Source organism: Dendrobates tinctorius, unplaced genomic scaffold (assembly GCF_039654945.1).
Source record: "Dendrobates tinctorius isolate UK_male_01 unplaced genomic scaffold, ASM3965494v1 ptg000013l, whole genome shotgun sequence".
In the NCBI taxonomy this organism is placed as follows: Eukaryota; Metazoa; Chordata; class Amphibia; order Anura; family Dendrobatidae; genus Dendrobates; species Dendrobates tinctorius.
The window spans coordinates 18,847,012-18,860,925 of NW_027361681.1; the positions used below are offsets into that span (position 1 = coordinate 18,847,012).

The 13,914-nt window shown below is 46.1% G+C and overlaps 1 protein-coding gene and 1 long non-coding RNA gene across 3 annotated transcripts in view; one reads left to right on the forward strand and one right to left on the reverse strand.

Annotated features, from left to right (window-relative positions):
• The window catches only part of HMCN2 (hemicentin 2), a 192,247-nt gene extending 191,394 nt beyond the window's left edge, over positions 1-853 (reverse strand). For both annotated transcript variants that reach the window (XM_073559478.1, XM_073559477.1), the window contains exon 1: positions 189-853. In XM_073559478.1, coding sequence (XP_073415579.1) covers positions 189-423 — 235 coding nt within the window. In that variant the 5' untranslated portion in view covers positions 424-853. The remainder of the gene's footprint in view (positions 1-188) is intronic.
• LOC141070064 (uncharacterized) overlaps positions 1-13,914 on the forward strand; it is a 39,081-nt gene that overhangs the window by 9,964 nt on the left and 15,203 nt on the right. The window lies entirely within an intron of this gene.

A 13,914-nucleotide genomic window follows, 5' to 3' on the forward strand; every position in this document is an offset into this window, starting at 1 on the left:
AAGCCAGCCCTCTAGAAGACCTTGGCGGTGGATGGTTTCCTGCAAGGCACTTTCTAAAAACCGTAAGTCTATTCCTCATAAAGCTACATACAAGAAGTAGAGGTGAAGCACCACCAGCTGGTGCTGCACTACAGCTTCCAGCATGCCCCAGCCAGGCACAAACTCCCATAGGATAAGTCAGAACTTACCTGGGTCATGGAATGGGACCAGTACATAGGTGCTGATGGCTTTGGTCCTGCGATTCAGAGTGCGCTCTAGGATCCGGTTGGCTCCTTCTATCACTTGTCTCAGGTCATCATACATGGAGCCGGTCACATCAAAGACGAAGGCTAAAGAAGGGGTAGCGCTATCCTCGGGGTCCCCGCCGCTCACCTGAGCCAAGGCAAAGGTGAGCAGTAAAAGGTACAGAACTCCTGAAGCCATTACCCAAAATGTATTCAGATGCTGTGGGGCAGAGATGGTGCCTGTAGTGTCCTCATATATGCCCAGGCTGCTGTACAGCCGTAGCTTACATGACCCGGTCTATTGCTCCTGCAGCCTCAGTGCAGCTTTATAGGAGAAACCTGCCCCCACTGCTTTTTACAAACTTTTGGAAAGAGAAGCTCAACCCCTTACAGCAAACAAAGAAACCCCTCCCTGCCTCCTGCACAGAGCTGGCCCAGAAAAAGCCAAAAAGTCTCCAGATACCTGAGAGGGAATGAATGAGGAACATACCCCCCGGCCTGATAGGGCACCCCCCACGGCTTTGCCTCACAGCACCCCGAGTGCTTTTCCTCTTATTTTCCATTCTTCCAGCTTTCCAAGTGCAAAACCTGCCATCATACAAAGTCTTTGTGAGGAACCAACTCCAAAAACTGCAGCAAGAGCCTGGAATAAAATGAATAATCAAAATTGGATATAAAAGCAAAAATGGTACGAAAATTAATAGAAATTTCAGGACAACATGTCGGTTTCAATGGCTCCAAAATTACATTTTATAACTGTTGAAGAAAGAACAATTACAAAATTAGGAATAGTGTGTTTTTTTTTTTTTTTTTTTTTTTTTTATCACAGACTGACATAAAGTGTTGCTGAGAAAGGTGTGTGGATAAAGGCCCCATATCGCATAACGAGATCGTTAGCGAGATCGCTGTTGTGTCAATGATTTTGTGACGCAACAGCGATCTCGCTACGTATGACACATAGCGGCGACTGCCCCCCCTCCTCTCTGGAGGCCGCACTCTCGGCTCCGGGGGCCGCTCTCTGGAGGCCGCACTCTTAGCCCCAGATATCGCTGATCGTGCTCGAATGTCCCAGGCCATTTTCTGATCGTTAGCGTCCCGCTGGCCAGCATGCATTGCTGTGTTTGACGCTGACGAGCGAACTCGTTGGCGACGCAGAACTCGGGGACACAGGCGTGAGTCGTCAGAATAGCTGCTGTGTGACAAGGTACCAACGACCGCCGAGGTCGTTATACGGAGCGCCAGATCATTGTTGCATAGATCTGCCTGTTTGACAGCTTACTAGTGACCATGTAGCGATGCACCAGCGATCCTTACCAGGTCGTATCGTTGTTGGGATCGCTGGTGCTTCGCTTAGTGTAATGGTACCCTAAGTCTGTGACACAGGAGGTTTAGTGTGATCGTGCTTGATGTGCGTCTGTCCGGCTTTAATCCTGGAGACTGAAGTCAATAATGGACAAAAGGAGCTTTATAGGAAATGTCACGAATCGTGCCCCAATTCAGATAATGTTCAGTTGGGGTCATTTATAGGGGCTCCCCATTAATTTCAGCCTGGATGCTCCTAAAATTAACCCCAAAATTTCCTCTTGTAGGGAAACAAATTGGGGTAACGCCTAATGTCATGAATGCCACCGTGCGATCAAAGGTAAGTGGGAAGGGGCTACTTTTATTATAAGATAATGCCCTGAAAACTTGCCTTACTGTGGTGGCGACCCATGGACATATGCCCTCCCCCGTCCATATTCATATGTCCCTCCTATAATCCAAACCTGGTTCAGATTGTATTTCATTAGTAAAATACAGCTGCCTTCTTCCAAACTTCAGCGGCAAACTGGTCCCTGAGTATGAGTGTTATTGCAACTCAGCCCTCTAGACTTAATCGAAGTGGAGCTGCAATACCAGGCACAAACTGTAGACAACCGTGGCACTGTGGGGTTTTTCTTTTTGGAAGAATGTAATCAAGTTTTTCTAATCCCGTGCAATCCCTTTAAATAGTTTTTGGCAGTTTACTTGTTCATAAAAAATGTTCTCCATCCTTAAAAAATAAAAAAAGGCGATTTTTCTTATTTCATTGCTTATTAACTGCGTATGTTACCAGCCTCTTCCTAAGGTCGATCACCGGTGGCTGTCCTCCTAGGCAAGGAGAGCAGCGCTTACAAGCTGTTTGCTATCGAGCTTGCAAATGCTGCTCTGAAGCTGGATCTGACCTGTCCGATGCTACAGAGGCAAGACGGCACACAGTTTGGGCAAGTGGCAAAGACCAAGCTACTGGCCTGAATTGTTAATCCAACGGGATTGCACTGATTCCTGGCAAATAGGAAGCCTGAATGTGGAAGAGTGGTGCACTCTTATCCAACAACATGAGGCCCTTTTATCTTATTCCCAGCATGGCAGGTTATTTCCTACCTGAGAGTGGCTCTGATGCGCCCTGTAAGGCCTGTTTCACACTTCAGTTTTTTCTTGTCAGTTAAAATCCGTCAAAATGGCGGAAAGCGGATCCGTTGGTAACTGAAGTTAACGGATGCCAGCGGACCGGATTTTTGACGGATCCGTTGGCTGAAGAATTTTAAAGGAACCGGAGAGAGAAAATTTTTTTTTTTTTTTTTTTTTACAGTTCGCCAGAAATGATTTCAGGGTTAAATTTCCGGCTGAGATCATTCCTCCGGGCATGCGCAGTAAAAAAAATGCGGATCCTTCAGCCAAGCTCCGTCCGGGCATGTCGGCGGACGCAAAAAACCGGATCCGACGGATGGCCATCCGTCAAGATCCGCCAGTAATGCAAGTCAATGGGGAAAAAAAAAAAGCGGATCCGCCAAACACAATGGCAGATCTGTTTTTTTAGGAAAACGGTGGATCTTGACTGATGGAAAAAAACTGAAGTGTGAAACGGGCCTAAGAATGAAGCATCTGCCGGACACTTAATAGCCCTATTCTTAGGATCAGTGGTCACCCACCCACCGACCCAGCAATCGACAGTTTATCACCCACCCTGCGGAGAGGTTAGGACATCCATGATGGAAATAACCCTTCTATATTTATCTTACAGGAACTCTAGTGTAAAACATTTGTCTTGATTATTGGCTCTGCCAATTTCAGCACTAAAAGGCCCTCTAAATCAGATTATCCCGGAGGCATTGTGTTCTCATCGCCCCTTCACCCGTGTAATGACAGTGCGAGTGTGTGCCGCCCTGACGGCTTTTGTGACGACTCGCATCTGTTTCACGTTGGAGTTGTATTATAGGCACCACACTAATCACATTGCAGAGTATCGTCCTCTTATTGGCAGTCATTGGTTAACACTTTCTGTGCAGCGTCTGTAGATTAAAGTATTGATGACCCCTCCAATCTGGAGGCAGTGCACATCACTGATAATGGGGGATCTGCTCCGGAGGACACGTTCTTACATATGGCTGCTTCTCTCCAGATGTACTCAGTCGCCAGGTATGTGCAATGTGATTTGTGTCTGCGCTCAATGTGGAAATGGTCAGAGAGTCTGTTACCTGCATGGGAGTTACAGGGATCACGTTCCAGGAACTGCAGGGCCCTGAGCTCAATCTCTGCCAGACAAGAGCTGACATATGGCAGCCTTACACTGACACTGAAGCACTTCTGGGGGGGGAGGCACAGGGCTGATGAAACAGAGCTGCTAAAGCCGAATGCACTCACTGTTTCTCTGCGGCGTGCCCCCTACTCGGACAGATTACAATGAAGTACTGCCATTGCTAGCAATACACACAATAATGAATAATGCAAGCGTGACATGAGCACAGTGTGAGTGCCCCATATAATGTATAACACCCAGGGTACACGTACCAGACACTGAGAGCCTACGACCTGCGTATCGTCCTGCGCAGAGGGGTACGTGATGCCGCGTATCGTCCTGCGCAGAGGGGTACGTGATGCCGCGTATCGTCCTGCGCAGAGGGGTACGTGATGCCGCGTATCGTCCTGCGCAGAGGGGTACGTGATGCCGCGTATCGTCCTGCGCAGAGGGGTACGTGATGCCGCGTATCGTCCTGCGCAGAGGGGTACGTGATGCCGCGTATCGTCCTGCGCAGAGGGGTACGTGATGCCGCGTATCGTCCTGCGCAGAGGGGCACGTGACGCCGCGTATCGTCTTGCGCATACCTGTACAACATGACCGTGTGACCACTGCTGGTGCGGTCATAACCTTTGCTTGTCTTTGTGCTGATCTCCTTCTTTTGTTCAGTGGAGACCCCTATCTGACATGGGGTAGTAAGTAGAGATGGGCGTACCCCTGGATATTCGGGTCCGGCTGAACAGTTTAAAAAAAAAAAAAAAAAAAGTTTGGGTACAAGAACAGTACCTGAACCCAGACCCCATTCACTTGAATGGGGGGCCTGAACATCCAGTGTTTGTCAAGCTGTCATGTGCATGACTTAAATATATATAGGAGCTGGCACCACAAAAATAATACATAAAAACTAGTTACTTCAGGGATCAGCCTAATGCATCCTGCAAGCTAAATTGAAAAAAGCACAAGGGAAAGAGCTACGCACACCATTAGGGATCACCTTAACAAAAAGTTTATTTGAACATAACCAAAAACCACAGACAAAAAATGATAGATGATATAAAGACATTTAAAAGACTGATGAGAACCTGACCAAATGGAGTCCTCCTCAATAGCATAAACAAAGGTACAAATTCAAGATCAATATTAAATAGCAATGTTTGACAGTGTAAATATAATCAGAAAAACAACCAATAACTTATGCAGGTAAATGGTGATTAATGAACACCGAAAATGAATACCGAAAAACAACCATCAATTGATGGTTGTTTTTCGGTGTTCATTAATCCTCACCATTTACCTGTACAAGTTATTGGTTGTTTTTCTGATTATATTTACACTGTCAAACATTGCTATTTGGTATTGATCTTCTTGATGGTATACTTTTGTTTATGCTATTGGGGAGGACCACATTTGGTCAGGTTCTCGTTAGTCTTTTAAATGTTTTTATATCTATGGTTTTTTTTGTATGTGGTTTTTGGTTATATTCAGATAAATTATTTTTAAGGTGATCCCTAATTGTGTGCATACCTCTTTCTCTTGTGCTTTTGTCAAGTGCATTACACTGCTTCTGATCAGCGGTGAAATCACTGGTCAGACAGCCGCGGTTCCCACACTGTCAAATGACAGCATGAGCCCGCAGCTGTGCTCGAAGGTAGAAAGTTTACCTCCGGTCACTGGCGTCAGCTGATAGGACTACTGTTCCCATCAGCCTACGTCTGCTGCTGCTAATAACAGTGAGAGCAGGAGCAGCGGCTGATGGGAGTCTTCATTGTTGTATCTTGGCACCGTCCAGATTGCAAACTGTTTATCCCCAGACATGGATTACAGCATGGGACAGAACATCGGACAGGTGAGGGATATTTATTTTTGATTTATTACAGGAGATGAGGGATTCATTGGAATTAGGCATTAGGTGAGTATAAGGCTGCATTCACACGTTCAGGTTTTTTCGCCGCGGTTTTTACCACGAAAACGCAAAAAAACAGCATTCCATGCAATCCTATGGGATTCCGCAATGCTGTGCTAATGCTGCGGATTTTCCTGCAGTGGAATCGCATCACGGAAAAATCCGCAGCATGCTCATTAATTTGCGGAATCGCGGGAAAATCCGCCCACATAGGAATGCATGGTTCTGCTTACTTTCCACATGTGACTGTGCCCACCATGCGAAAAGTAAGCAGAACATTTGCGGATGGTACCCACTGTCCAGAGGAGAGGAGACTGTCCTCCGGGCACCATATCCCTGTAAAAAATAGAATTAAAATAAGAAAATCGGGTTATATTCATCTTCCGATGTCTCGCGCAGCGTCCCCAGGCTTCAGCGATACACGCGGCAGCTCCCGTTCCCAGTGATGCATTGCGATGACCTTTGCTGATGTCGCGTCTCGCGAGACCGTAACGTTATCAAAGGTCATTGCCGCAATGCATCACTGGGAACGGGAGCTGCCGGAGCATCGCGGAGGCCTGGAGACGCTGCGCGGGATGTCAGAAGGTGAATATAACCCTTTTTGTTTTGTTTTTTTAAATTTTATTTTTAACATTAGATCTTTTTACTACTGATGCTGCATAGGCAGCCTCAATAGTAAAAAGTTGGTCACACTCGTCAAACACTGTGTTTGACGAGTGTGACCAACCTGTCAATCAGTTCTCCAAGCGATGCTACAGATCGCTTGGAAAACGCTAGTTTTTCCGCGGGAAAATCGTGGGAATTTAAAATGCAATTTTCCCACGGAATGGAATTCCGGAATTCTCGCTGTAACTTCCGTGGGAATTCCACTACGTGTGAACCCAGCCTAACAGTGTTTTTGTTATTTTTAAATAAAAAATGGAAAAGTGTGTTTTTGTTTTTATATCAAATAAAAGACATAATTCTTGCTGTGTCTTTAAAATATAACTATAGGATTAGTAATCCATAGGTGTCTTTTAGCCGCCTCTCCATTACTAACCCGTGGGCTTGATGTCACCGGACAGTACAAAGATGGCATCAACCCCACATATATGAACCACACTTGCCACCGTTACAGGGCAAGTGGGAATAGACAGGCAAAGTTCCAGAACTGGCGCATCTAATAGATGCGCCTTTTGTAGGTGGCTGTGGGGGGACCAATATCCATGGCCCCTTATCAGCCTGAGAATACCAGTCCCCAGCTTTCTGCTTCAGCAAAGCTGGTTGTCAAAAATGGGGTGGACCCCACTTTTTTTTTTTTTTTTTTTAATAAAAAAAAAAAAAAAATCAGTGTTGGGACCCTTCTATTCTTGATAACCAGCCTTGCTAACACTGACAGTTGAGTGTTGCAGCCCCCAGCTGTCAGTTTTGTCTGGCTGGTTATCAAAAATACTCCAATCAGCTGCTGCCTGCTCTCTTGGCAGCAGCAGGCGTAGACTGAGTAGAGCAGTAGTCCCATCAGCCAACGCCAGCGAACGGTTGTAAACTTTTTACCTCCTATCATAGCTGTGGGCTCGTGTTGTCATTTGACAGCGTGGGAACCACCGCAGATGTCTAACCGGCGGTAATGATTTTACCGTCGATCAGAAGCAGTGTTTGCTGTGCTGTCATGCACATAACAGCCTGACAAACACGCCCAAACAGTAGGTGTCTGGTACGGTCACCGAACGTTACTGTTTGGTTCACCCATCGCTCTTGATAAGCTATGTGTATGGGGGATCTGGGGCGACTAACAAGCTCTGTTGTGTGTGGGTCGCCCTCACACCCAGGGCGGCGGGTACTCTGTACCGGGCCCACTGATCTCCACGAGTGGGGTTGTTGTCACGGCAGCTATGACCCGGTCCGTGGCCCTGGGCGCCCATTGTAAATAGCAGAAATGTTCATTGAATGATTCGTGACGCCACCTGTGGTGTTCGGCAATGAAGAAGTTAAGCCAACGCTGCGAGCAGATCCTCTGGGACAGATGGTGTAGTGCAGCAATGATGTTGTGGCCCTCCACAGGCAGGGCAGTAGTCCCAGGGCAGTGTATGTGAAGAGATAGGGGAGAGACGTAGATGGTGCAGTGTCAGGCACAAGAGATGTAGCAGTGCTCAGGGTGTTGGCGCAGGAATAAGCGGAGGACACCAGGGCATGTAGTTCCAAAGCTTTACTCAGTCTGTTGTGCATAGAGGTGCCCGCATCTGTGCCGTGTCCTCCGGGTCAGGAGCCCAGCCAACCTCCGGGCAAGATGAAGTACTCCGTTCCAACACTCCGCCAACATATGTGCCTTTTCTGAAAGTCTCCCTTTTGCGCCTATAGTGAAGTCCTCTCAGTACTGAGTTACACTGGAGTTCCTCCTGTCAGATGTTCCTATCAACTCTAATTGTACGGCAGACAGCTGTAGCCTGCTTCGGGGACTCCTTGCTACTAAGTCCCGGCTCACTCACGTTGCTGTTGTGCCCCCAAGTCTTGTGTGGGAATAAAATGGTGACAACTTCTATTCCTCCGGTGTCTGCTGCAGGACCATTAGTATCCATACAACTTCGGGGACCGGACCCCGGCCTTGCGCTGTGAACTTGGGAAGGGTTCTGTTCTAACCCTGATCCTCAGTCCTCCTCTTCTCCTTACGTTCCGTTCAAATCTATCTTTCTTATAAAGAGTCAGGTTTTCCATCAATGTCTCTTTCCTGTGCCAGCAGACCCAGGTCACTGAGGTCCGCTGCAGCACTTCCCTCGTCCATCCCTCTCTGGGGATCTTCTCTCACCGACTCACCGATTCAGACTCCCTAAATCCTAAACTCTTCCCAATCTTTTGGTGCAGACTAAGCTCCACCCACCTCCCAGCACGCTTCGTATTCCAAGCAGGGAGCCAGCAAAGGTGCTTTGCTACACTATGTTGTGTGGTCAGGTGTCTCCACCTTACCTGAATGGTGGGGTACCACACCTCAGGAGGAGGTGCAGTACCTCTGTAGCGACTGAGCCTCAGGGGCGCCACATGTATTACTAGCCTAGGAGGTGTCTTACAGTCTGCTGAGCTGAGTATCTAATCTTATCCTGTGTGATACTGTCTGCTCAGCTGTGTATCTAATCCAATCATATGTGATCCGATCTATGCTTATGTGACACTGTCTCACTACTTTCCCCGTATTTTTTTTTTTTTTCTTTTTTTCTTGTGTCCTTACATTTCCTAAAATCCCATCTGCAGGGAAATCAAACACCCGGTCCCGTGCGCTGGCTGTGGACATGTGTTCTGCATTACAGTATAATAGAAAACCAGCCGCAGATGATCATGGCCAATCCGCGTCTCCGGATCTGCACGGCCGAGCCCTGAGGAAGAAGCCGCTCTGAGGACATTAAGAAATCAGATTTACCGTTTCTATTTTTGCCCTCTAACTGGGGTTGCAGATTCCCATAGAATTGCTGGTGGAATTACATACAGTATATGTAGAAAAGTATGTACCCTCTCCACATCCACCTTCAGGTGCTTTTTGTATCCTCCCATTATACATCCATAAACATTAAAAAGAATGAAACACAGAAAAACACAGTATAACAAACGTATAAAAATACTCTTCTGTAAAAAAGTAACAGTAAACAGCAAGTGCTAGTAAAAAGATGATAAAAAAACAGGGTAGTTTGTTTAACCCCTTAACGACCGCCGATACGCCTTTTAACGGCGGTAATTAAGGGTACTTAAACCACAGCGCCGTTAATTCACGGCGCTGTGATTTAAGTGAATAGCGCCCCCCAGTGTCGGATTTTCTCCGGGGTCTCGGCTGCCAGGGGTAGCCGAGACCCCAGAGAACATGAATCGGTCGGTTTTTACCGACCCCCGCTTTTGCGATCGCCGTTATTAACCCTATAACGGCGACCGCAAAAAAAAAAAAGCCGCGATTTTACATTTAATTTCTCTTTCCTCCGATGTGATCGCACATCAGAGGATAGAGAAATAGGGTCCCCGATCCCCCCGGTCCCCTCCCGGTACCTCTCCCTTGTCCTCCGTCCCCTCCCGGTGGTCCCGCCGGGAATCTGCTGGCTCCGGCTGGCAGATTCCATTCATTATTTTGATCACTATGATAAACGATCATAGTGATCAAAATAATAAAAATAGTACATAACCCCCCCGTTTATCACCCCCTTATATAGGCACACATAATGAAATAAAAAAAATATTTTTTTTTTTCAGTTTTCCATAAGGGTTAGGGTTAGGCTAGGGTTAGGGTTAGGCTAGGGTTAGGGTTAGGGTTAGGCTAGGGTTAGGGTTAGGTTAGGGTTAGGTTAGGGTTAGGCTAGGGTTAGGGTTAGGCTAGGGTTAGGGTTAGGCTAGGGTTAGGGTTAGGCTAGGGTTAGGGTTAGGCTAGGGTTAGGGTTAGGCTAGGGTTAGGGTTAGGTTAGGCTAGGGTTGGGCTAGGGTTAAGGGTTAGGGTTGGGCTAGGGTTAAGGGTTAGGGTTGGGCTAGGGTTAAGGGTTAGGGTTGGGCTAGGGTTAAGGGTTAGGGTTGGGCTAGGGTTAAGGGTTAGGGTTGGGCTAGGGTTAAGGGTTAGGGTTGGGTTAGGGTTGGGCTAGGGTTAAGGGTTAGGGTTGGGCTAGGGTTAAGGGTTAGGGCGAACTAGGATTAGGGTTAGGGTTAGGGGTGTGTTGGGATTAGGGTTAGGGGTGTGTTGGGGTTAGGGTTAGGGGTGTGTTGGGGTTAGGGTTGGAGCAAGAATTGAGGGGTTTCCACTATTTACCAACTTTGGGGGTCTAAAAATTGGGGTCTAAAAAATCACTTTAGTGGAAATAAAAAAGACTTTTTATTTTCACGGCTCTGCGTTTATAAACTTCTGTGACGCGCTTGGGGGTTCAAAGTGCTCACCACACATCTAGATAAGTTCCTTCATGGGTCTAGTTTCCAAAATGGAGTCACTTGTTGGGAGTTTCCACTGTTTAGGCCCATCAGGGGCTCTGCAAACGCAACATGATGCCCGCAGACCATTCCATCAAAGCCTGCATTCCAAAATGGCACTCCTTCCCTTCCAAGCTCTCCCATGCACCCAAACAGTGGTTCCTCCCCACATATGGGGTATCAGCGTACTCAGGACAAATCGCATAATAACTGTGGGGGTATGATTTCTCCTGTTACCCTTGTAAAAATAAAAATTTGGGGCGAAAAGATCATTTTTGTAGAAAAAAAAAATGGATTTCTTATTTTCACGGCTCTACGTTATAAACTTCTGTGAAGCACTTGAAGGTTCAAAGTGCTCACCACACATCTAGATAAGTTCCTTAATGGGTCTAGTTTCCAAAATGGGGTCACTTGTTGGAGTTTTCCACTGTTTAGGCACATTAAGGGCTCTCCGAACGCAACATGGCATCCGATCTTAATTCCAGCCAATTCTGCGTTGAAAAAGTCAAACGGTGCTCCATCCCTTGCGAGCTCTGCCGTGTGCTGAAAAAGGGGTTTACCCCCACATATGGGGTTTCGGCGTATTCAGGAGAAATTGTACAACAAATTTTGTGGTTGATTTTCTCTTTTAACACTTGTGAAAATAAAAAAAATTGGTTCTGAAGTAATTTTTTTCCAAAAAAAAGTTAAATGTTAATTTTTTCCATCCACATTGCTTTCGTTCCTGTGAAGCACTTAAAGGGTTAATAAACTTCTTGAATGTGGTTTTGAGCACCTTGAGGGGTCTAGTTTTTAGAATGGTGCCACTTTTGGGTATTTTCTGTCATGTACACCCCTCAAAATGACTTTAAATATGATGTGGTCCCTAAAAAAAAAAATGGCTTTGTAAATTTTGTAAAAATGAGAAATCGCTGGTCAACTTTTAACCCTTATAACTTCCTAACAAAAAAAAAATTTGCATCCAAAATTGTGCTGATGTAAAGTAGACATGTGGGAAATGTTATTTATTAAGAAATTTGTGACACATCTCTCTGATTTAAGGGCATAAAAATTTAAAGTTTTAAAATTGCAAAATTTTAAATTTTTTTGCCATATTTCTGTTTTTTTCATAAATAAACACAAGACTTATCGAAGAAATTTTACCACTAACATGAAGTACAATATGTCATGAAAAAACATTCTCAGAATCAGCAGGATCCATTAAAGCGTTCCAGAGTTATAACCTCATAAAGGGACAGTGGTCAGAATTGTAAAAATTGGCCTGGTCATTAAGCTGCAAACTGGCTCTGTCGCTAAGGGGTTAATATGTTTTTTGCAAAAAATGTATACTAAGCCGCTCTACCAAACTTCCAAGGTATACCCATAACAGAGCAGTCCCTAACCGATGTATTTAAAACCTGACCATGTGTATGGTACCTATATGAGCAGGATTCAGAAAGGTAATGTCCGATGTGGACACGCTGTGGAAGACTGCTTTATATATACATGGCTCACAAGGGAGGGGTGGAGACCGCCCTAATCTTGCAGAAACAAGAAACCAATTGAATATAAACACCTCTTCCACAACCTGTCCACATCGGACATTACCTTTCTGAATCCTGCTCATATACAGTAGGTACCATACACATGGTCAGGTTTTGAATACATCGGTTAGGGACTGCTCTGATATGGGTATACCTTGACGTTTGGTAGAGCGGCTTAGTATACATTTTTTGCAAAAAATGGTATCCACCAAATACCCTGTTTTATCATCTTTTTACTAGCACTTCCTGTTTACTGTTACTTTTTTACAACAGAATATTTTCATACGTTTGTTATACTTTGTTTTTCTGTGTTTGTGTTTTGGTGGTGTGAACACGATCGTACAGACTTGTTCACTGTGTGCATGGCCCATGTGTTTATAGCCATAAATATTAGTATGCCTTAGACGCTGATAGAGAAGTGTGATCCATCACTGCACAGAACACATCTCCTCCAGAGTCCAGTGGTGACAACTTTACGCTACTGCACCGACACTTTGCATTGTGCTTGGTGACGTACGGCTGCATGCAGCTGCTCGGCCGCGAAGCTCCCAACTGGGGTGCAGTGTTGGTGCTGATGTTATACCAGAGGAGGTATGGGTTCTGTAGTTATGGGGTCACATAACTAGTTATGGGGTCACATATGGTGGCGACTTCTGCCCTCTGCTCCTCAGCACTCGGCCCCCTGCTTTGTAATCTGATGTGGTCTGTACTTTGTGGCTGAGTTGCTGCGCTTCCTTTCACTTCTCAATAATATCACTCACAGGTGATGGAGGAATATTCAGAAGGAAGAAATGTTAGGAATGGACTTGTTATCCCAGTGTTCCTAATACGGCACCTCGCTGGTATCAGTGAACTCTGCACCATCGGCCGTTCTGTCACATGGAAGTAAAAGCAGATGACATGGCAGGGGCCTGTAGGCTATACACCGAGGGGTGATGGAGCCGGGTGTTATAGACCAGGGGTATTGGGAATGAAGATGAAACTGGAATTCACTAATTAAGCCGCAGGCACTACTTTCATGGATGTCAGTCTGCAGACCGTTGCACTTCATCTGACTTTAGAAGGTCTTGGTTGTTTGCTTTTCAGACTAGTGACCACCTCCCTCAGTGCTAATGACCCCACCACTTGGACCTAGGTGTTTATAACTCCCTACTTCCTCTTCTCTGTTTAAGCTTGGAGCTGTAGCAGTCTGCTAGCATCCTCTTGGAGTTTGGCGTTTCTCCATGAGTATACTCAAGCTAAGTGTCCCCCTAGTTTCATTTATCCCTACTGTCCTTAGTGTTAGTGGGATTGAATAGTGTTCATTCTGTCCTTCCCGGTGCAGTGCTTATCACGAGGGTCACACTGGGACTAGTTATCCTGCTCGGCGATAGGTTCGAAATCAATATAGGGATGGTAGGACAGACAGGGTGACATTAGATCAGTCTGTGGGGCTCCATGTTCCCCTTCCCTTATCCCTTTGTGTTGCACTTAGTCTGTCCTACACTGTGCATGACAACTACTTTTCTACCCTTAGAGTATATGCATCAACGCCCCTGATTTCTGCAGCATTGCTGGCATGCTCACGGATACCGCGTGCACTTAGGCACAGGCTCCTCTATTCCTGATTTGTTTCTGTATTTGAAAGACATTTCCTAAATACGCTGCATATTTCCTCTTTCCCTCCATATATTGCAGCTCTGGGGCAGTGCCCTGTTGGCAAAGTTTTCTCCACCTCGATATATATCTGCCAAAACTCTATCTTCTTTACGGCTGTAATTACAGACATAACCTCCACATAAAGCAGCCCTGCCGCCGCTCCTTTACAGCTCCCCTCTGGCTGCT